The sequence below is a fragment of the Teleopsis dalmanni genome, chromosome X, assembly GCF_002237135.1.
Source record: "Teleopsis dalmanni isolate 2A chromosome X, ASM223713v2, whole genome shotgun sequence".
Taxonomy (NCBI): domain Eukaryota; kingdom Metazoa; phylum Arthropoda; class Insecta; order Diptera; family Diopsidae; genus Teleopsis; species Teleopsis dalmanni.
In genome coordinates, this window is record NC_051848.1 from 63018057 (window position 1) to 63041720 (window position 23664).

The 23664-nt window shown below is 31.3% G+C and overlaps 1 protein-coding gene and 1 non-coding gene across 4 annotated transcripts in view; one reads left to right on the forward strand and one right to left on the reverse strand.

The window, feature by feature from the left end:
• Nucleotides 1–23664, reverse strand: part of LOC119689150 (protein sickie) — a 221789-nt gene that overhangs the window by 91965 nt on the left and 106160 nt on the right. For all 3 annotated transcript variants that reach the window (XM_038103910.1, XM_038103909.1, XM_038103912.1), the window contains 2 exons: nt 16457–16803; nt 16225–16376 (listed from right to left, as the gene is read on the reverse strand). In XM_038103910.1, the coding sequence (XP_037959838.1) occupies nt 16225–16376; nt 16457–16803 (499 nt within the window). The remainder of the gene's footprint in view (nt 1–16224; nt 16377–16456; nt 16804–23664) is intronic.
• Trnap-cgg lies at nt 13587–13658 on the forward strand. The gene has a single exon. It is a non-coding gene; the product is annotated as a tRNA-Pro (tRNA).

The window sequence follows — 23664 nt, forward strand, 5'->3', positions numbered from 1 at the left end:
TCCCGAAAATAAAATATTCATGTCTTTGTAGTGTTCTTCATAGCTGGTAACTGCATAAACCACACTAATAGCTAAAGTTTTGTGGATATAACTGTATTCCAAATACGGTATATGGATTTATATCCCTGCAAAAGCAACCGTTTTGAACATTTATTAAGCAATTTTATTAGAAATAAGCATCAATGCTACCGGTAATTTTTCTATAAAGTAATAGATATATTTTCAGTTACTTCGGAACACATATTAAATATTTTCACGAAATTAGTAATTATTTGCTTAACAATCCTTTAACCCAGAGGTTGGGTTAACTGAATTTTATATAGTTTAAAATAGTGGTCTACGTGGAGATTCACCCTAACCTAACATAATATAATAAACAAGTTAAATACTATAATTAGGTCAATGGATTTCAGACATCCTAGTAAATAACGTTTGGAAAATTGCGTGTGGAAAATTGCGTGGCTTGGCAAAAGTTAAAGTTCGTTAAAAATTACAGAAACTATTAAAAATAAATATAAAATATTATTGAAATATTGAAGTAATGAAATTTGCTGAGCGATAATTAATTAATTAATTATAGTATCGAGTAGTGAATACTGTTTAAATAAAGCCAAAGTCTGTCCATTTCATGGTAACTTGGTTGAAAGAATTGAAAAAAGATGGTCGGCAATTAATTGTAATAAAAGATAGCAAAATACAATAAATCATGTTTCGATAAACTGAACAATTAGTCTGAGATAATATATAAAAATAGCAGAAATTAATATTTTAAAGAAAATTAGTTTGAAGAAGTCGATAAGTATTTACCGTACATACTGTAGTTGAAAAAAAAATTAAAGTTTAATCGATTTTCCGAAATACTAAAAAAGAATTACAAATAAAATTCAGTTTTATAGTCAACCCAAAACAGGCGTTCCCGTCATTATAATACCATGCTTCCACTTGACTCATTTAGGCAATTTTGCTCATTAAGACGGCTAATGAGGATAATTTATTATACCAATAGCTTTTATATAAATGAGCTTATTATAAATAAATCAATTGATTTAAGATGAAAAATGACGAATGTAATCCTTAAAAAAATAAAAATAATAAAATATTTATTATATTTCCTGAAAATAAAATATTTATATTTTTATATGTAAAACGTAAACAAACGAGCTATTTGCCATGCTTCTCCAATGGAAACGACCAAATCTTAATTTCATTAACTTAACTACTTTAAGGTACAGTAAAAGCATGATATAACATAATATTGCTCACAACCTAACTGAAATGCTCAATGCATGCGGCGAGTGATGTCTGAATGTAGGGTGCAAAACTACTACAGGATATTTGAACAAAGAAAAGTTTAATCTATTGTGAAAGTTATTTTGAAAAAAAAATATTATTTTTATTGTTGCAAAGTTTCCACTCTAAATTCAAGGCACATAGAATGAGGTAAATGCTTTCATAAATTGGTGGGAGTGATAAAATGTCCTTTTAAGTTTTGCTACTAACTTTATTAAGCCAAGAGCGGCATTGATTTGCTTTTGGGACAAAATGCTCTAGAGTGAATTGATTTCAATATGATTTTATTATATCAAAAAAACTTGTTTACTATTTGTATTTTTAATTATTGATAGAAAATAATTTAATATTTTTATTCATAAGTTAAACTAAAATTGATTTCTGTTAATAAAAAGTCAATTCCAATAGCGAAAATGATTGAGTTGTTATTTTAAACCTCAACAAAACCCAACTCAAACTATTTGACGATAGTGTGTAATATAATCAATTTTAAAACATTGAACAATTGCATTTTTTCAAGTGTATCTATCCTGAATTTATAACCATTGCGGGGCTTCAAAATTAGAACTCCCGAACTTATAAAATTTATGATATTTACGTTTTTCAGAATCTTCAAATATTAAATAAAAGAGTTGCCATTATTTGATAAGTGGCTTCAATCAATTTCAATATTCCAGTTTTTCCATTATTATATATATATTGTATGGTAACAGAGTTGGATGTCCTACTCTAAAGTAATATAAGATAATAAATGTTATAATATAATTTTGTATAACGACTACACAAACAAGACAAATCATCTAGAGCTAAGCACTATATCAAGATTATGCATTTATTTTACATTTAATGGTACCAACGACACTTCTTGGTGTACCATAATACAGAGTTCTATCTATTAAAACGTATCGATTTTTGTTGTGTTTTCATCTTAGAGTAAGAGATTAGTACACTTTTACTTTTAAATGGTGGTAATTGCCTGGGTAATTCACTAATAAGTATATTTTTTACTCTGATTATTTTGATTAGAATAAAAGCTTTTTCATTATTTGGAACGTTGAAATCCAACATATATGCTACTAGTGACTAAAGAGTTGGTGGGCTATATTGAGTTTAACTTTGCAGTGTAGTAAGTATCCACAAGAGCTTGAGGGATATGGTTGTGATATGGTTACTCGACGCAACATGATGCATGCGAACAAGAAATCTATCTTAAAGTAAAAACTGCACAAGCTCTAAATATAAGTTCTACTGTACATCGACTTTATCAAAAAACAAGAATTTAAAAGCAATTAAGATGGGTTGGAACATTTTCCTCATTTTGATCGAAGTTGAAGTTGTTGATACTTCAACTTAACCTAAAATCGCTAAAGTAAAGAAAAATTTAGGTCTCTAAAAATCGTCTAAGAAAGGCAGTCGCTGAAATGTTTCAGTTGACGTGACGCGAATCATTTAAAAAATGCAATCATTTCAAAATCAAATTCATATCTTTAAAACTCATTGGAAGTGGAAATACGTTATGAGGTTGACATGCAAACCAGACGTTTAGAAATGAAGTGAACCTACTCAACTTAAATCGAAAGAATCACTTTAAACTTAATCACAACTGAAGGTGGTGATGCTGCTAGTTTTTTGCGATTATGTCTGTCTTGTGTTCTCAGAATTTTTTTCACAAGGTGCGATAAAAAATAAAGATTATTATCTGGTTATTTTGCGACTGATAAAATTTGTCGAAAAAGTCTAGATTCTTACAGAGAAAACTTATGGATTTTGCACCGCGATAAAACACCATCTCACAAGGTTGTTATTATAAATGAATTGACACTAGTGATAAACCCAACCTCCTGATTTTTTTTCCAAAACTCATATTAGCATTTCGAGGCACTCCTTCTCAGTCAAAAGATGACATGAAAGGGAATTCGAGGCAAGTCAGTTTAAAAAAACCACATTTAAAAAATATTTTGATAATCGATTTATTCGTTGGTGTTAATGTATTATTTCTGAAAGGATCCAGTTTGAAGTCGCCACAATAAATTTTGATGAATAATATATATTTTATATATTATATTTGACTGATTCTTCACAAACTTTTAACACAGTAGTGAATCTTGTTGAATACATAAATCAGTCAGTGAGAAGGATGGACCTCTGCAGAAACTCCCCAGCTATCAAAGAGTAAAAGTGCCCAGATGCACTAACTCGGAAAAGGTTCAACATGAATATAATATTACTTATTTCATAACTATATATTTAAATGTTTTAAAACTTTTATAGTTTGCTATAATAATTTATATATATTTAATACATAAAATAGTATGAGAAGTCATAACAAAAATATTGATTAATTGTGATTTCCAAAGAGGTGCCAAAGAGCTTCTTCTATTTGCATCTGCTTTAAACTCTTTGTATTGTTATCAAAAGTTTCTATATTCATGTATGTAATATAAAAATAATGTATATATAAATTTATATATATATATATATAACATATATATAGAATTTCCCTTCGGCATTCCATTTTATACTATTGCAACACATCTTCAGTGGCACCAATGCCAATTTCACTACAACAATGCAGCAATTGCTTTTTTTATATATTGTTGCTGCTGATGTTGCTGTTGCAGTTGCTGTCGTTGATGATGGCAGTTAGTTTCTTTTGCGCGTGATTTGGCGGTCACCGAGATATTCGCATCACATTTTTCTAGATTTTTCATCTTTATTCTGCGGCTATGTCGCATTATGGCAACACTTCTATGGAATCCATGACCAAAGCGTGTTATGTATAAAAATGTTTCAAAAAAAATATTATACGAGTACATAACATATATAGTATAGAGAAGATACTTTAAGTTGGCAATAGAATTTTACCTCTCTGTTTGGATTTGCAGTGCTGTATTGCATTGTTTATGGCGAACTAACATACAGGAATTGCTACGATATGGTGACTTTTATTATAAAACAGTAGCAAAAAAATAGTAATAAAAAGTGCGATGTCACTTAAAGCCACAGCATGTGTACTCGTATATTAAAGGAACTTCACTGGAGTAAACCACTATAAGCAGCAGTTAGTAAAGTATTTTTCACAAGAACAATAATATTACGGTGTTTTCATTTATATTAAAATAGTTACTTCATTCATTTTGAAACAAAATTACTTTTCCATTTAGTTACAAATCTTATTACTTACTCATCTTTGCTATATGTCACAGCTAAGACGACTAGTTCAAAACTTCTAATTCACTACTAAACTCAAAGTTTTTGTCAATAACAGACTTTTTGCTTTCCACTTGACTACTTCTGAATACAGCTTTGCACTCTATTGCACATAAAATAGAGTTAATCAAAGTTGAACCACTTCCGCCAGATATGTTGCATTCCAAAATATTTGGTATGACATTCGGATAGTTTGCAAGAAAACCGTCCAAATATATAGAATTAAAATTAAATTCCTTTTATTCGGTACCAAACACAGTAAAACGACATGATCTATGTTTTTGAATGGCAAGAGTAATAGAGTGCTGAAAAGTAATAAGTGTTGCTTTCAGCCGGGAGAGTTGTTAAGCAAACAATGTGTGCCACCTTTGTAATTTTGTCACAAGTTGGAATAGTCTCAGAAAAGGGCTGTATTCGTATAATAAGCTTTAAATTCTTAAAGCTTAAGAAGGAGAATGTAAGGAGGTAAAAATGACTCCTCCTCAATTAGCTAATAATGTCGTTTCGATTCCATAACACTTTGTAATAATGATTAGGAGAATGGTCAAGTTAGAACCAGCCAGAAGCATTTATAAAAGTGAGAGTCTAGCTAACTATAGCTGGAGATATAGCTGAGTGTGTTAAAGAAGGGGCCCTCAAAAGTTTAAGCCCGGTTCTGGTCAAGCCTGGATATAGACACAACAGCTGTTCTGGTGTCATTTTTACGAGTGCCGGTAAGCACGCGTTTTAGGAGATACTACAGGGTAAGCCAAGTTTAGCCCCATGCTGTTCTATGATTCATTTCCCTGTAAACACAGATAACCTAGAAACTTCATATTTGCTTCAAATGTGAATCAAGCATATATATCGGAACATTAAACTGTACTTTTAGTTCAATAATGCTGATTATTTTCATTTTAATAAGTATAATGGATGAAATGCTACAAATCCACGTTTCGCGGCTATGGTTATATGGAAACGAATAGTTCACTTTGAAGAGGGTTAGCTTTTGGTCCATGGTTCTTTTAAAATTATTCGTATTGTCTCGTACATTAATGTTTTTCTGACTTACTCATAGCGCTATTTTTCGAATTTAGTAGGAAAGTGATGCTATACTGATAAAAGCACCACTTTCAAAAGTGAAACCAAAAAGGTGCGAAACCTCTTCTCCGATTCTCAATCCATAGTATCCTTACTGCAGATCTCATGCAGGTCATGCACTTTAAACCCCCTCAGTACCTTGCGCTATAATTTGATGAGCAAGATTCTGATGACCGTATCATCCCACTCAATAACTGTAGTACTCATGATCCTGGTCTCAGAGCCTATCACTAACCCACCTCCCCTTCTATTGCGTTATAATCTTACAACCTCCACATACTCCTCGTCTTTCTATGCCATGCCCATATTATCTGAATTAGATATACCTCTAAATATTAAGCCTCTTGACCAAGTTTCTATCCCATTACCTTTATCCCTTTATTTACTAAAATAGAAGAAATGAAAGTTGATGCATTCCACAATCAAATATGAACTAAATGTATTAACAATGAAAGTGTTCTTTCCTCACAAACTTATATCCTTGGTTCCAGTAGTCACATAACCTGAATACACATCCGATCCTTTTTAAAATAAAATTTTAATTAAATGAATAAATTGAATAAAACTTTAGCTAAATTTTTTTATTGATAATGAAGATCTTCAAATGGAACTTTTAATAAATGAGGTGAGTATAGGTTGTAAGGAATCTCATGATTGATTGGAGGGAAGAGATAGAGTTTTTGATAGAGTTTTTGCTTAATTAATTATTTTGTATGTGGTAAACTTTTTAAATAACAAAGACCAGAACAACTTAAACGGGTTCTTACGTTCTTATGCGATATTTGCGGATATTACTTTTATTTGAAGTGCAATAAATAACTACACATTAAGGTTAAATAAAAATGATTGACATTCAAAATCTTCTCGGGACGTTTTATGTTATTTTCGGAAAATTTCATGTACGAAAACTTGAGATGCAAGGCGTAATGAACAGAGAATGAGTTCGACCTTGGAAACTGCGACTGCTACTAATTTCCTCGGAAATATCTTGTCGCTGTCGAAGATTAATGTTGTCTCGCAGACGAATTTATAGGTTTTTTTCTAACAAAAATTTTATTTCCATTGCTGATAATATTTCACAAAAATTGGTAAGAAAAAAAAAATGAAACAGGTGAAGGCAAAAAAGCAGCTTTGACATTTTATGTTGTACTGCATAGAGTTGAAGGACTAAAGTAAAATTTTACTGGCAATTCAAAGTGCTTTAATGGCAGTTTATTCTGAACCAGTCGACAGTCCTGAACAGAACGATTTTCTTATCAAGACGAACAAAAAATGGGAAAGTGAAACGATATTTGCTGTTGTACTTGTATTTGTTGCATGATGTCTGGCAATCGTGCTGCACTGCAAGTTGTAACTTAAGTTTTACTAATTGCACTTCGCAAAAAAAAAAAGAAAAAACTGCAAAATTAGCTTAACAAAATAATGTACACTTTGTTAACTTTTAATTTGTGTTTTGTATGCCACGTAAAGTGGCAGTCTGAGCAATGAAAAATGCTTCTGCCAGAACCGGCAATTTGTTTTGGTCTACAAGGTCTGTTGCAAGATTTGAGCAAGATATTCATCTAAATAGTTTTTTTTCGTAATGTGAAAACGTAATTAAAACTTGAAAATTGAGTAGGAAAAAAATTAGGTTTTGCACCTCCGATTTTTATATTTAAAATTTGCACTTCCTCACTAATGGGGTCTGCATGGTCTCTATAGGTTGAAATGATCTAAATTGGATAAAAAATGTACCAATCAGCTACTTCAACTAAGATGGAATCTGCTCAGTATTACCCTTTCAGTGCTGACGGGTTTGCTGCATTATAGGCAAGCATGCTGTGTGCCTGCGTCTAACCTATAATCACTTTTGTCACGGTTGTGGCTCTGACGATGAGTAAGAAAGTGTGCTCCATCTCATGTGTCAGTATCCATCTTTAGCTTGGATAAGATCTTTAATCTTTAGGGCCTCTTTTTCTTACTGACTGAACTGTCACCTTGCAAAATTAGGTACTTAGTGAAATTTATAGAACGGTTAGGTTGGTTCACCTTTACTTAGTTAATTAGGGAGTCGTTGCTTTTCGGCGTTGGTCATATACTGACTTTGTAGTATATAAATGAAGTAGTGCTTTTTCTGTGGTACCACAATGGGCCATTATTTGAACTCAAGTGGACTGTCTTGGAGACAATGACGCTACTTTAACCTAACCTAATCAAGATTACTTTTGCTTACAACATAAAGTGGAATATGAAGAATTCGTCATATATTTCGAAAAATGGCATAATGTTAGACAATACTATGGCTTGAGTTATAATCTTTAACTCTTATTCACTAGATCTATAGATGCTACCGTTGACCGAGGGTTCCACTGAGTTTATTTCACCACTGATTTGTACTGTTGAACCATTAAAATGTTCTTCAAATGACTTTTGCATGTCTTTCAGAATAAAATTCACTAGGGTTTGTTACCTATATTTTTATGAGATTAATAATATTAATATAGGTTGTTATTAAGTATTGATAAATCAAGTATTTTGATTATTTGAATATTGAGGATAACGAAAGTGTACTTTATTTATTATACTTCTAAATAAGCCAAAAAGATATTCTTTAGATGGTCTTTTGACTCCCGCATGTCTCCTGCCTTAGACTTCACGAGGGTTTGGTTCTTATAAGGTTGGTGATATTAATAAATACCTCGTGGAAAGGTGAGAGCAAAAATTTGAATAGTAGAGATTAGAGGTGCTTAGTGAAAGCAGCCAATTATGGTTATTCTTATTACATATTGAGCGATTAAATATTTGTAGTATTTGAATACTGAGGGTACGATACTTATTTATATTAATTTTAAATTTCTATATTTCTATGTTGCTTGTAATAAAAATATTTAAATACAAAAAACCAACAGAAAGAAAAAATTTAAAACACAAACATTGAGTTTTGTAAATGTGCCTTTTTAGTAAAAGTTAAAGTGGTAAGTAGTATTTTTCTTATTTTTAAAATATTTGCAGTAAATCTTTTCAAAAAGTTTCAAGAGTGCTTCCGCTTTCTTCAGTTTTGTTGACAACTTATTACGACAAACTTCTCTTTTATATGTAAAGTATGACAAAGCTGCATGAAAATCCTGACAAACTACGGCAGGTAATTACACAGACATTCTGTCTTTTAAACTGTGAAATAGATAAGCAAACTGACAGACATATAGTCGAACAGGTAGGCAGACTGGCAGACAGACTAGAAGTATTAAATTATGATAAATTTCAAAAGTGCAAAATAATAAGGGCAACATTTCATGCAAAATTCATAGTAGAAATTCTGAGCTAGCGAAATTTTTTTGTAATACAAAAAAAAAAAAAAGGACATGTTAAAGACACTATATAAGTCTATAATCATTAATTAAAGTTTTAAATATTTATTTACACTATAACTTGGGATCAAAAAGTAACGAGAAGTTTAAAAACCTCTTGTGTTTTGTCTAATTTATTGAATTGATTATTGTTTTGTGTGTTGGTTGCACTGCCAATAACATGCATGTAGCTGCGATGTTGTGTTCATCATTGAGCAAAACTTATTTCAAGGTACGTAGTAAATATTTTTGTTACCAACAAAAATTCAAATGTTATGAATGTTTATAAAGAGTAAAAATGTATAGAAAAGTCGAATATACATTGGTGAGCACACGAGATCGGGGCGTTATAACATGACCACACTCAGAAAAATAATTTGGTTGATTTAACCAGATTTTAACTAAATATCAGGTCAAAATACTCGACACTTCATGTTAGTTCAACCATACTACATGTTGGTTTTCATATCTTATTAGTCACATGAGGTGAAATATCTCTAACAAAATGATGAGGTCAATTTAATTTGTATGTGGTTAGAGCACATTTTTTTAGTACACCAATAACGCAAACGTATAATAAATTATACAAAATTAAGATGTTGTAGAAAATGTGTTTGTGGAACCAGATAGTGACAGAGAGTGAGAGAGAGAAAGAAAGAGAAAGACGAAGAGAGAAAGATATGGAGAGGAAGAGAGAGAGCGTAACATACATGGCGAAATGACAAAATGATGAACTTTTTTTAGATTGTTACGGGCACATCGATACGGGTTTCTATGACAAAAATGCATGTTATGCAGTGTATCACAACAGTTTATCAATTTTTTTTTAAATTAATATTTTTGTAGTTTTACTGAGTGACAAGACACAGATAGCCTCCGTTCTTATGACCGAATTTAAACCGCTACTTGTTTTTTTCTGTCACTCTCAGTTTTTTAATTCGCTATGAAATCAACAATTTTGATTTTGACGTGCCCGTGACACTCTACATAACATGGGTCCTTGTAAGGGGCATATTATGATTGCAGTCACGTCACGATAATTGTTGTTGCTTTTAAAACAAAATGAGATGACCTGTCAGTGTCAAATTTTCATTTTGCATTAAAAGCAATAACAATTGCTGTGACGTGACTACAATCATAACATGACCCTAAGATTTGTGTTGATACATATATAAATCAGTAGTGTATCTTTTCTAATGTGAAAAGAAATTTCAAATCAAATTATATATAAAATAAAACAACACAACACAATAAAAAAAAACTTTTAAAAACAAGCTTCAAATTTTTATTTGATTTGTTTAATTAAAAACAGCTGTTCATACCAGACTTTACACAGAACTGTTCCATGGAGTTTTGTGTAAAAAGAGATATATGGCAACTTGCAACTCACTTGTGTTTTTCTCATGGAACAGACCTATTAATTAAATTTTTTTGAGCAGTTTCCTTGTGTCTTATTCAAATATTTTAAACGTAATCATTTAAATATGAATACGCGGAAAGCATGGAAAACATTTTATTACGGAAGTAAAATTGATGAATTTTACCCATTGCACCGTGAATGTCAAAAACTGAAATCCCATTTCAGTAATCAAGCGAAAGAAAGACATTATAAAACAGAAGGCTTTGTATTTGGCCAACAAAATTAGCCAGATTAATTAGCCAATAATTTCAAATATTTAAGATTGTGTCCCTCTGCAGAGAGGCCTATAGAGAGAGATTCTGTAGAGGCCACTACAAGCAATAATGAATCATACCATGATTTTCAAAGCGGATAGATTCATTATAAGAATTCTTTAATTTATTGAAAGTCACAACTAGTTAGATTATGGGTCAGAAAAATATTGCAGAAAACAGTAGTCTCTATACAGATAGAGACTCTGTAAAGACCTCTACAAGCAATAATGAATTATACCATAAATTTCAAAGCGGATGGATGCATTTCAAGAACTCTTTAATTTATTGAAAGTCCTAACTAATAAGATAGTGAATCAGAAAAAGATTGCAGAAAATAGTATGTACATATTAGCAGTCTTTATACAAAACTCTATACAAAACTTAATAACTTACTAATTGTTGCACTTACTAAGTTAACAATCTTTTTTTATAGTATAATATTTTGAAATACAATTACATTGACTATGTAGTCTACGAAGTAGTAAGTATATGTATCTGTTCTATCTATTATCTATAAGTTATAAAATAAGAAAAATTATGATTTGATTAGCTGATTTGACTTTGATTAGATTCAAATTAGATTAAATTATATCTTAATTATATTATATACATCGGAGGACGTAAAATAGGATTTTCATGATTTTAATATTTAACTGAATGCGTTTTATTTTTCATTTTTATATTAATTCATAACTCACTAGATACTTTGAATATATCATCAAAATATTTATTAGAGTACATTTGATGCATCTAATATCAAGATATGATAACCGCAATAGAGTTGTTCCGTAAAATGTACTACGCAGAGGTACATATACAGTTGCATTAGAGTCACACAAACTATTTTTCTAATATTCGTATAAGTATTATCTCTAATATACGTTAGTTTATGTATCCTTTCCATATCCTTTAATATTAAATTTCATGTTAATGTCATTTAAATTTCTTTCCAAGCGTTCCTTGGTCTGTCCTTTGGGGAAAAACGCTTTTCAAAAAATATTGTGATTCATTGCATTTTAAAATCAAAGCATGTTTCCATATGAAATATTCGTTTCTGTACGTCTTTCATATTTTCCAATTTTTACTCTTTTCTATCATACATTGTCAAAAGACTTTTCAAGAAAATCAATACGAAATATGTCTTTTGTAGATGATTTGCTCCATAGATTGGCATTTTATGAAGCACAGTTTTGGCTCATCGCCAATGCACCAGACACAATCTGCATATTTGAATTAGATTTTTAGGGTAATTTTTAAAAGTATCTTACAATCATAAAAGTGTATTCATATTCTAATGATTTTATTTATCATTGACGATTTATGGTAGTTAATTCAATTATTATTACTGCAGCTATAATATGGGTTGGGTTGTATATTGTATTGAAACCAAAAAACTAATTCCAAAGATATTTATGAGATTGAAAAATTTATAACAATATTTTAAGCGGAATATTTAATTGTAATTCTATCTTTAAATAAAAAAAAAATTTATTATAACTGCATATTTATTTATGTTATTGTAGCTTCTTGTTGTTAAGGTAGCTTAGCAATATAGTCCGAAAAAGGGTGTTCAGTATGTGTTGTGTAGTCGTTCTTTTAACATTTAATCATTTACTTAGAACACACTAGACTGATACGACAATAAGTGCGATAGTCCATAAAATGGTGTTTACCGCGTATGCCTTTCAATACTTCATTTATCTTCGCAACATAATATTCTACACTAGATCGATATACTAAATGTATCAGATTAGATCGATAACCGTAAAAAATTAAAAATGGAGGGAAAATAGTGGATTTACATCAGAGAACTGCAATGAATACTCAACACTCGAATTCTATTCATATCATTGACTAAGCCCTGCGATCTTTGGACTTAAATTACTGAAATGTACTACAGTTGATATAGAAATCACCTAAATGTGATTAAATTTACATATACGTAAACAATGTATATACGTATACATTTTTTTGGCTCGGGCCAAAAAAAAAGACACGTTGCCAAATCAGCTGTTTGAAATGAGATCAAATGAATAACAACGAATGTAAACACTTTTAAATGACTGATTTGAAATGAGTCATTTGCGGCCAGTGTAAACGCCATATTATTCACTGCCGACATTATTTTAAACAATACTCAGTAAAAAATACTACAAGAGTACTATTAGGTAGAATTACACGATGTGCACATTAAGACGATGTTTTCGCTTCTATGACTTTAAACAGAAAAAAATTTACATGGAAGCCGACCTAAGTCGGATTGAATACGAAAAAAACGAGCAATACTGGCGAATAATCAAACAAGAGTACTCATTCCAGAGTACTCCAGACCTACTAACTCCTTTTTGTAGTATGATTTGGAATTGGAGTTCTGCAACCACCCATAGCCTTTAATCTATTTTATAAACTGTTTTCAAAATCGTACCTGATAACTTATCGATTATCATATCTGTCTAGTGTGCGTTACCGTTCAACAAAGGTGGCAACACTGAATGCATATGTGAAATTATTCGAGTAGCTGGTACTCCTTTGCCCTTCATTTTGTTATTGTGTTTCGCAACAAGTTGTGTGAAAGAGCACGATATACTGTATTATTTTTGTATTAAAGAAAACGAGAATATGCGATAGAGCACAATATATTGATTGTCCTTATTACACATACTTATAAAAGGAACTGCAACCAAAAAAAATCCTATTGTATATTATAAAGTTAAAAATTATAACTCTTTTGTTCATAAATTAACTCAAAAATAATAAAATATATGTATAATTGGATGTGAATGGTTGGTATAATTCCAACGAGAGAAGACTGTCATTATTTTCTATTTAATTCTAATAGAAAAAAATTAACTCGCGTTGTTTGTAAACAAAAATTATTTCTCATGATTATTTAAAATAATAATAATATATTAAGTATAATGCTTAATTAATATTTATTATTAATGGACATTTATTTTTTAATTATAAATTAACTGAAATATAGATCCTAATGCCCGAATTCTAGCAGGCTCGTTTGTCTAGGGGAATGATTTTCGCTTCGGGTGCGGAAGGTCCCGGGTTCAATTCCCGGACGAGCCCAAGCAAGTGCTTTTTTTTTAAGTCTATGTTTTCGGACGCAAATTGACTCGTTATTTTTGGATTATGTATTTTGGTTAGAGTATTCGAGGTTCAATGTTCAAATTTCGGACAGGCATAAGAAGCTTGGTTTCTTTTGTAACGGACTTAAGACCCTTTATAGAAATTTTATTATGTTGAAGTTGTCTATAAATTTTTTTAAATTATTTTTTTTATTAATTTTTTTTATTAATTTTTTCTTATTAACTTCAAATTTCAAATTTGATTAATACATATTTCAAAAAAAAAAATTTTTTATGATTATTTACTTTTCAGTTTTTATATTTTTATTTATATAGCATAACATATAATATGATCAGTTGCCTAGTGTTCAGTTTTCCTACAAGAAATGAAATTCTCCTTTACACATTATCTAATTTATTTGCCTGTCATTGAAAATAAGTTGAGATGATGTACGAAATATAACCATAGTTAATAAATAAATATCTAATATCCTATCGGGTAGTAGTTCGTAAAACAATTCTTGCCAGATATTAGAACTGGGATAATGAAATATTTCAGACAAAGTCTCAATGAAATCTGACAAAATTCTGATTATGAAATTCAGAAAAAATTCCTCTGGATAAAGATGACGGATATGATAACAGATGCTTTCTGTCATATAGTGAGCAGTTCCACAGTTAGCAGTAGTTCTTCATGTAAAAGGTAGCTAGCATATTATATTATATATGGAACAATTACTTAGTGTGAATTATTTTCTATCGATATTCTCTAGCTGGACTTACCATAAGAAACAAAATGTGAATGACAATTTTTACTTAATTTGTCGGTTCGGCTTATGTCAACCAAGAAAAAATGTGTTTTTACTAAAGTAAAAATTTAGTATGTAGGACTTAAAATATATTTATAATAGAATAAACTAACATTGAGCCATTCTTCCAGCGTTATTGTATGAAAAACTTATCAAATTATTTCATGAAAGACACTGAAATCGAAGTTGCATAAAGTAACTGGTGTACTGAAGTATTGGAAGTATTAAAAAACTGCAGAAATCATGTACAAACTATAAATTAGGCAACGCATATGACAGAATGTCACTTGAAGACTAACTTTAAGGATTATGTTGGACCACTTAATAAAAGAGTGGGGGGCTTATAACAGCCGACTGGTACACCAAACCTTCATTCATAGCTGATGCCAATGTTATAAAATTTAAAAAAAAATTATTTAGACTCTCAAACACAGTTGACAATAACAACGGTATTTAAAATTTTTCATCTTTATCCTGGAAGATCGTTAACCACAAAACAAAAAAAAAATTGATGTTTGTCTGGATTTTGGTACATCAGGTTAGGTTAGTTAATACCGGCGATTCCAAGGCCCAGTGTGTTACAGCATAATTAAAGACTCAAGGGTTATAACCACATAGAACCTTTGGTAAAGCTAATAATCATTGAATAGCTTCATTGAATATTTAGCACTTTCAGCTAACACATAAACGTATTATTCATATTACTTCAAAATTTCGTAATGCTCTTACTTCTAAACGTGGCACTTATAGTCTACTAAATTACAGACTAATCAATCAATAAGAGCTTTTTCTAAAAAACACTGATTATGGGCATTGTCAATTGTTACGCTAAAGTGCATGAACGATCATTATCCTAGAAAAACTAATATATGGTAGTCCATCCGAAATTTTCAATGATGTTCTTAGTCAAGTAAGTAATAAAGTAGTCACATTGTACTGTCTAATATGTAACTAACTATTTTCCAACATGGTATTTAACAGGACTACTTTACATAGGTTTTGTAGTCCATCTATTTATTTGCAATCACATCCATTCATATGATAGATTCTTCCCTGATGTAAGTTGGTAGGTATTATTGCCGGCAGACTTTCCACTTCTGTCTATGCAACGCATAACATAGGTGCTGTTTTCTTACCAAACAACCAGTTTAAAGATAATTTTTTAAAAATCTATTTATGTTTATGAAGATCTATTTTATTATTTATGAAGATAGATCACAAATTTCTTTTCTACAATAAATTTAATAAAAAATATTAGTTTAGCTTTTTCCTTCACCAACTCTACTACGGAGTATTGGTGACCATATAACACAATTATTTTTTTTATATTTTTTTATAAACTCTCAATCTACTTTTTGAATTGCGCCCTGATTCCAGTCACCACTGTGACTTCATGATACTTGGAATTACTCAGACTCACAAATTTTTATGATTAAAAGTTGTTTTTCTATGAGTTTATTATGTTTGACAAAAAAAAAATAATTGCAAAATGAACAATAGATGAACAATATCTCACAGTAATATAATTTGCTATTTAATAAAAGTGAAATATTTTGCTATATTAATTTTATTGAAATTATAATATATTTTGCTATATTCATATATTTAATCTTAAAAGTTCGATTACGGCCCATGCTTTGAAAAATTATAATAAAAAACAATTTAGATGTATCTAAGTGTGGCTTAAGTTAGTTTTTTGTTGCATGTGGCAAGTATGAAGTAATAGAACATTTAATAAAGCTCTTTATTTATACTTACGTTTGTGGATAGTTGACTGCTCAAGCTCAGCACTTGTTCCCGAGCATCCATAAGTTCACGTTTAAGTCGTCGAATTTCATTTGCTTGCCGTTCTTCAGCTGAACCATACAAGGAACTACCACCCGATAGTAAAGAAGCCGCACTGCCATGTACTGCGTGGGTGCATGAAAAATGGTAAAAGTTTAGTTTTTAATTAGCAAAGTAGCAAACTAAAACAATATACTCAAATTACCTTCATCATTTTTCTTTGGATATGTCAGTCGGTGGCCCCCAGTTGTAGCACCCGCCAGGCTCGTCAGGCCCAAAACAGCATTTGCTGCATGTGTGGGTGAAAGTGTGCCAGCAAAACCGCGATTGATTGGGGTAGGTGATGTGGGCTGGCTCCAAACGACTGGTGCAACACCTGTGGCTTGTGTATTGGCATGCGATGCTGCGGCTGCTGCTGCGGCAGCCATTTGTACGGATATAACGCCATTTTGTGCTGCAATAGTACCGACTGGTAGGCAATAGTAGGGTTCAATCTCAACGTCCGGACCTCGGCTAAGCATTGAGGGATACATTTTTTCTGACTTGGTTGATCTACATTTCCAAAAGAAAAAAAATTATTTTTAATTCTTTTTAAACAAAAATCACAGCAAAAATTTAGAAGCACATACGACATTGATAGAAAACTATAAGCAAAAAAATTGTGAGAAGCAAAAGCGAATTATTTAATTTGATTGTGCGGACAAAAAAAGCAGTTGCAAGCTTAAATTTGGAAAAATAATTTTATTTGTTGTCGAACGGTCTTATCAACGAGCACTTCCGCTCCAGTCTGACCACAAAATTGCATTCTGTCGACAGAGTGCAAAATCAATCAAGCACCAAATCAACGCCAACGAAGCCATTAATAATTTCGACATCGGGTGCAGAGCAGTTGTTGCATGTGCAGTCCAATGCCACACCTAATTCTTTCGAGTAGAGCAGTTATGATACCGACCGACTCAGTGTCGGACGTAGTCAAATTTTCGATTTGCTCAATTGCCAATTCAATTTCAAGACGGAAACGTTGACGTTATTTGTGGCATGATGTTTGCATATATCAGTGGCAGTCAAGTGGGCCAGTTTGCTGAGGCGCGCTGGCTTAGTGGCTTCATTAGGTGGATATGTCAGCCTGCATGCCACATACTTCGAGGCAGTTAACTGAGCTGTTGGATTATTTAATGCCTTTCGAATTTCCAATCCATATGTGGTAGTGCAGGTGATGGCTTAACATTTTTGTGTTTTTATGTCTTTTATGATGAAATATCTTTAAGTTGTGGAAAGAAACGGAATGTGTCTAAAGAAGAATACTGTGGGGCCAATTTTTGAAAAGCAATTTTTTGATTCTCAACATATTCCATATATAGCTGTGGGTGAAATAAATTATTTTCTATAAGTGATTTATAATAAATAAGCAGTGGGAAGAGCAATGGGCATATGAAGCACTATTTTGATTATGAGCTGCCATTAGCATTATATTTTTAACCATAAATTAAAAAAAAAAATTATGAATAAGTATTGGCTAAGGTTCAAGTAAATCTAATTATACTGCGCCTAAGTTAGATTGCATGAACTGTTTCAGAAGTAATATACAAATGAACAGATCTGTATAAAAAGAAATATACTATTTTGCATCATTAGACTTCTATTTTTCTGGAGAAGTGCAGACGATGAAGTTACTTGCCAATGAAAAGAAAGAATTTTACAGGTGTAGAAGTCATTTATAAGACTTTTAACGACACTCTAAAGGACTGAGAAGATGCAAAAACTTTTTCATTATCATACAATTTTGACAGTACATAAATGGAGAATCAATCTCACCAAACCATCTGATTGTCAAAAGATGACATCATTACAAGTACTTATTTTAAGAAATCCTGTTTACTTTGAAACGTAGCCTGTCTATTGTTAGGAATAAAAAAATAAAAAGTATATGAAAGTTAGGAAGTAAAAAAAAATTTGATTAATATATATAAAAATACCAATAGACCAAAATAGTCACTGTAATCGGATTACCTAATTACAGTGATTAAGATTCAGAAACAAGGGGAAACTATACGTGAACAATTAATCTGGGCTTTCAAAATCAAAATGGCTTAAATGCACTTTCAATTTAAAACGATTTAAGGGTTCTATTAAACTAAATAAAAACAGCTTGTAAGTTAGTAAATGAATTCTGATACCTTATAATAGGTTAAATTGATAGATTATAAGACTATGACTTTATTTTAATAGAATATTGATTTTGTAGAGAAAATAATAAAATCTTAAAACATGTGTAGGGAGTTTGTTAGGTACTGATGCATTAATGAAAGTAATATCTATGTGAGCATTTCATATTGGACGAAGAAATAAGAGTCGAGACAGTAGGTTTTATACTATATTTGATCAAGAATATCAGATTTGGAAAAAAATATTAATTCATGATGACTTTAAAATAACAACTACAATGTTTCGTCAACCTATGTTTCAGATGCAACGTCGGTATCTTCTGGTATAGACGTATCACTAATATGCACTTATAGGAGTTGACTGGTCAAACAGGTATAATTAATGACTTCAATACAAGGAAGTATAGATGACTAGGACATATACTACGAAAAAGCAGCAAAATTTTGCAAACTACAACCTTGTCTGGAAACCCACGTAAGCAAGGTAAAGAGGTCGCCCTACAAATACGTACAGACATACTCTAAGGAAAGAAACAAAAGAATTGGTTAATGAACTAAGATACCTGGTTCAAAATAGTCTAAATTGGAAGCAACTAGTAGATAGGCTAAGTTCTCATTCTTATGATCTATGATTGTCTACGCTTAAGAACATGTCAAATAATAATAATAATAGAAAAGCAATTTTGTTTTTCAACGAATTATGAAAAATATTAGTATAGTATATAATATATGTGGGTACAGTATCTACTTAAATATTATTTTTAAAATTATGAATATAATTAAAATTATGTTGTTTCGATAAGGAACATGTTGTTTGCATTAATGTCAAGGAATGTATTTCCAAATTCCCACACCAATAATCTCAGAATTTTTGAGATACAACAAAAGTTCACAATAAAGTTATTGTTTAGGATTCCGGAACTTCAAGATTCCAGGGTTGGCATCCCTAATTCAAATTTATTGCCTAAGTTGCAAATGACAAATTGTAATTTCAAATCCGAAACTTAAGTGTAGTCACTCATTATTTATTTTATTTGTAATTGTTTTCCAGTACATAAATTTTGGAGAATGCTGTTTTGGAGAAAATAGTATACATTATAGTGTAATATTAAAATAAATAAGCTTCCATACAAAGCATATGGTTTTTCTTGAGTGAAACTTATCACTTAAGTATTCAAATTAAATACATTTCAAACACTTCAGATCGAGATAAGTTGAGGCTTCCGAGAAGTGTTGGATTGAAAATTCCTTAAATTCTTGCAAATGTTTAATGTAAACAAAAACACTTAAAGTAGTTGCAGTTAAAATTCTTTAGCTAACATTGGCAAAACTTGAGATACATCTTCTTGTCATGGCAAAGCAACACTGAAAGCAATTTGCGGTTTGAAATCTTCCGCTTGATGTGCACATCATCCTGCGTCGTGCTTTGTCTGAAGTTTGCTAAAATTTCTGTGGATTCTTCAGAAACAAAATCATATCGAATTTTGTAAAAATTCAAAGGATTTTCATAGTGTGAACACTTTCTCCACAAACACTTTAGTGTCAGACACAGTTGCAGCGTAGCAGGGAATGAGCACTTATACTTATACATTTTTAATGTCAGTCATTAAAGAAATTAAACATAAAACGTTTGACGGTACAAAAATAAGCACCGAATAGTAGAAAGGACATACATCAGAAGAAGGTGGCAACATTACATATGTTCACAGGTCTTTAAAATGCATTAAAGTGGTAATGTATTCATGTGTCCACCAAGCATGGTACTGGACACGGCCAAAGGAGTCGTGTAGTCAAACTTATAAATGTGTACGGGCACATGTGCGCACATACGAACTACAAATTCTGACTGATAACTGACACTAATGGAATTCTACAGGATAATGTTAAATTACCAACGTTGAAATGAAAGGATTTTCTAGTTGATGTGCCCTGAATACATACTGATGAATGAGCTGTTACTTCAATTTGTTGCCTAACTTACATGCAAATATATATCTATGCATATATAAATATACATATATTTACATATTTATATATTGGTATATATATATATAGGTGTATAGGTTTGGTATGTTTGGGTTTGCCAAAACATGGTATGGACACATGAGATGGATATGTATGTTTCCAATTCTCTGGATGAAAGACCTTAGCATATGGTGCTGTTGATTTAAAATTTAAATTATAATAAACACAATTGTTTATTTAATGAACATAAAAAAATGTTGATAAAATGTTCAAATTGAGATGGGACCTATTAGAGGATGGAGAATATTTAAACAAACTAAAATAGTACACTCAATGTTATTTCTAATATATTCCATGTAATACAATTTCAAACCAAAGCTCGGGCACAAGTAGTCTAAACCTTTAATCTGGATAAAAAAAATAGTTTCCATCTATTAAATAAATTTAGTTGCTGTTGTGCTGTGAAGAAGACTTGACATATATTAGGTTGATATTATTCCAATGTCATAATAAACATTGATCTTTAACGTCCGTTTAAACGAAAAAAACTAAATTCTTAATATAAATCAATGTTTTCAATTCAGAGGTATTTCAGACAGTAGTAAACCACAACACTAAAATTTTATTATTTATTAATTCATCAAATTTTTAACTGACCATACTGCCGGTTTGAATATTGTCAAATACCCCTCATTAGTGTTATTGTACTTATTACTCATATTTCATTATTCATAAATAATTTTTTTGCGACTGCAAGTAACAAGGGTGGTACTCGTGCCCTGCCAAATTTGCAGCTCAGAGCCAGCATTCATTTACCAACTGACGTAAACCCGTACTTGATATATATATAGGTCCAGAATTTAATGTGAATACTTGCCGTGAGGGCTCAACACCATTGTGTTCTTTACATACGCATCGGTATATTGCGCTGATTTATGCTCCATTGAATCTCCGATGAATTTTGCCGGTACCAATTGAAGTTGTGTGTTTGGACAGAATTTTCTCCTTGGTGAGGAGCGACGCTTATCTAACACTTTTACTAATCTTCATCGAATGATTGTACATGAATACAATCATTCCACCCACTTTAGTTTGGGTTCTAATTACAACCACCTCGATACTTCCTTTAAGAAGTCAAACTTATTTGTCAGGACAGCCGAAGCTGCGGGCCTTGACCCTCGTGGTACTAGATTCGGTCGGGTCGGGTGTTGTAAGTTAAATTCATTTACTAGCAGTGATACTCCAAAGAGTATCGGGATGGTGCTGGGATAGTACTTGACTTGTAAGTTTGAACTTGGAGCTTTTTGTTTATTTGCAGTGAAAGTTCATTAACTAATACACTTGTTGTGTTGATTTGGAAAGAAATCTTAAACTAGCTGTAGAATAATTGAATTAATTATTTATAAAGACGTTTTTTCGAAAAGTAGAGAACTACAAAAACCAAAATTCTTTTTTGATTGACCATACAGCTGCTTCGAGTATTGCCAAATACCCATCATTAGTGGTCTTGCAAATAATTCTTGCATTTAATTATTCGAAAATAATTTTTTGAGACTGCAAGTACCAGGAATCAAACTCGTGCCCTACCAAATTTGGAACGCAGAGTCAGCGTTCATTAGCCAACTTATCCATAGTTGTACTTGATCTTTATGTTTGCACATTTTTCTGGAGTTTCGTTAATTTTCTGTGAAAGTTTTATTAACAAATCCACTTGTTGTGGATTATATTATATTTATATTTTTATTTTTAATTATTAAATTTCAATACTATTCTGTTTGTGGAGACATTATTTATTGGATGATTTTATAACTTTTTCTTGTGTAAAGAGCCTAATCTAGGAACCTTATAAGGAGAGAGTCATGCTAATGTTACTAAACGATTTGCTCATTCCAAATATGATGGAATCGCAATTGCTGGAATCAGAATTAAGAATTTTTAAATAACTGAAAGTTCAAGTAAATGCAAATACCTGCTCAAAAAGCATCCGGATTTTGTTGTTTGTTAACTACTCCTTAAGTAATGGACCTTTTTCAAAAATTTTTTTTGTTATGTTGGTACACCTTTTCTTGACATATGGTACATATATGGACATATTTGAACATATATGGAGACTACCTCAAGTGCATTTAGCGATTTTTACTACGGAAAATTCTTGTTGTACGCGATTTTTTGACCAAACACGGCTGTCAACACCACTATCATCGCTCAGGCACCATATTCGCCAGATCTGGCGTCGTGTGACTTTTTTCTGTTCCCGAAACTCAAATTGCCCCTTCGTGGTAAGCTTTTTAAGTCGATTGAATCGGTAAAAGAGAATTTGCTGAAGGAACTAAAAGCCATACCTGTACGGGCCTACGAAAAGTGTATGGAAGATTGGGTTAAGCGTTGGCATATGTGTATCGCTTCAGAAGGAGCTTATTTTGAAGAAGATAAAAAAAATTTGGAATAAAATTTAAATTTGTGTATTTCATTTACAAAATCCGATACTTTTTGAGCAGAAGGTATCTGTGAAATTGAAATAATCCGTGCAGAGACCACTTTTTAATGGAATAGTTTACTTGATAAATAACCTGCTGGAATCGCTGTAAATTCAAATCACTTAAATTGTTCTTTTCCATCTGAATGAAACATATTTTGTTTACTTTATTGTTGTAATTTTTTGTGAAATTTACTTTTGACAACGACTACATAACTTTTTAAAATTATGTGTTTTGGGGCGTATGAGTAACAAACTTTAAGTGCGTATGAAGTTTTCGCAAAGAAGGCAAAATTATACTTTTGGGTGCAAATATATTATTTAATATTATGCAAAAATATGAGCAGTAGGAAATGGTGCTGTCTTCAAAAAGGAATTTTTGAAAGGGAAGCGGCGCAAAGCGGCAAACGAGCAAATAAAAATTATACAAAGGCACAAAAGCGCATAAAAGCAAGTCAAAAGGTCATAACCTTATTGACATGTCAAATTATTATGTACTATGTACGAGATTGAAGACATATACGTTTCGGATCCTACATATACATTATTTGCGAAATAAAAATTTAACTATTTTCTGTTTACATTGAGACTACAAGCAACGAAAAGTGTTCGTGTCTGTGCATAAGTTGTAGATAAATAAATTTATTCCGAATAACTTTAGCAATTTTTTCTTATTCGGGCTTGTATTTGAGTTGCATTGCTTGCTGACTTGCTGAAGGATGATTCCTTCAGCACAAAATTAAATAACTTTTCTTGTATTCCCGCTCTCAGATATGTAAATGAAATTTATGTTCCTTGTTCTTGTGC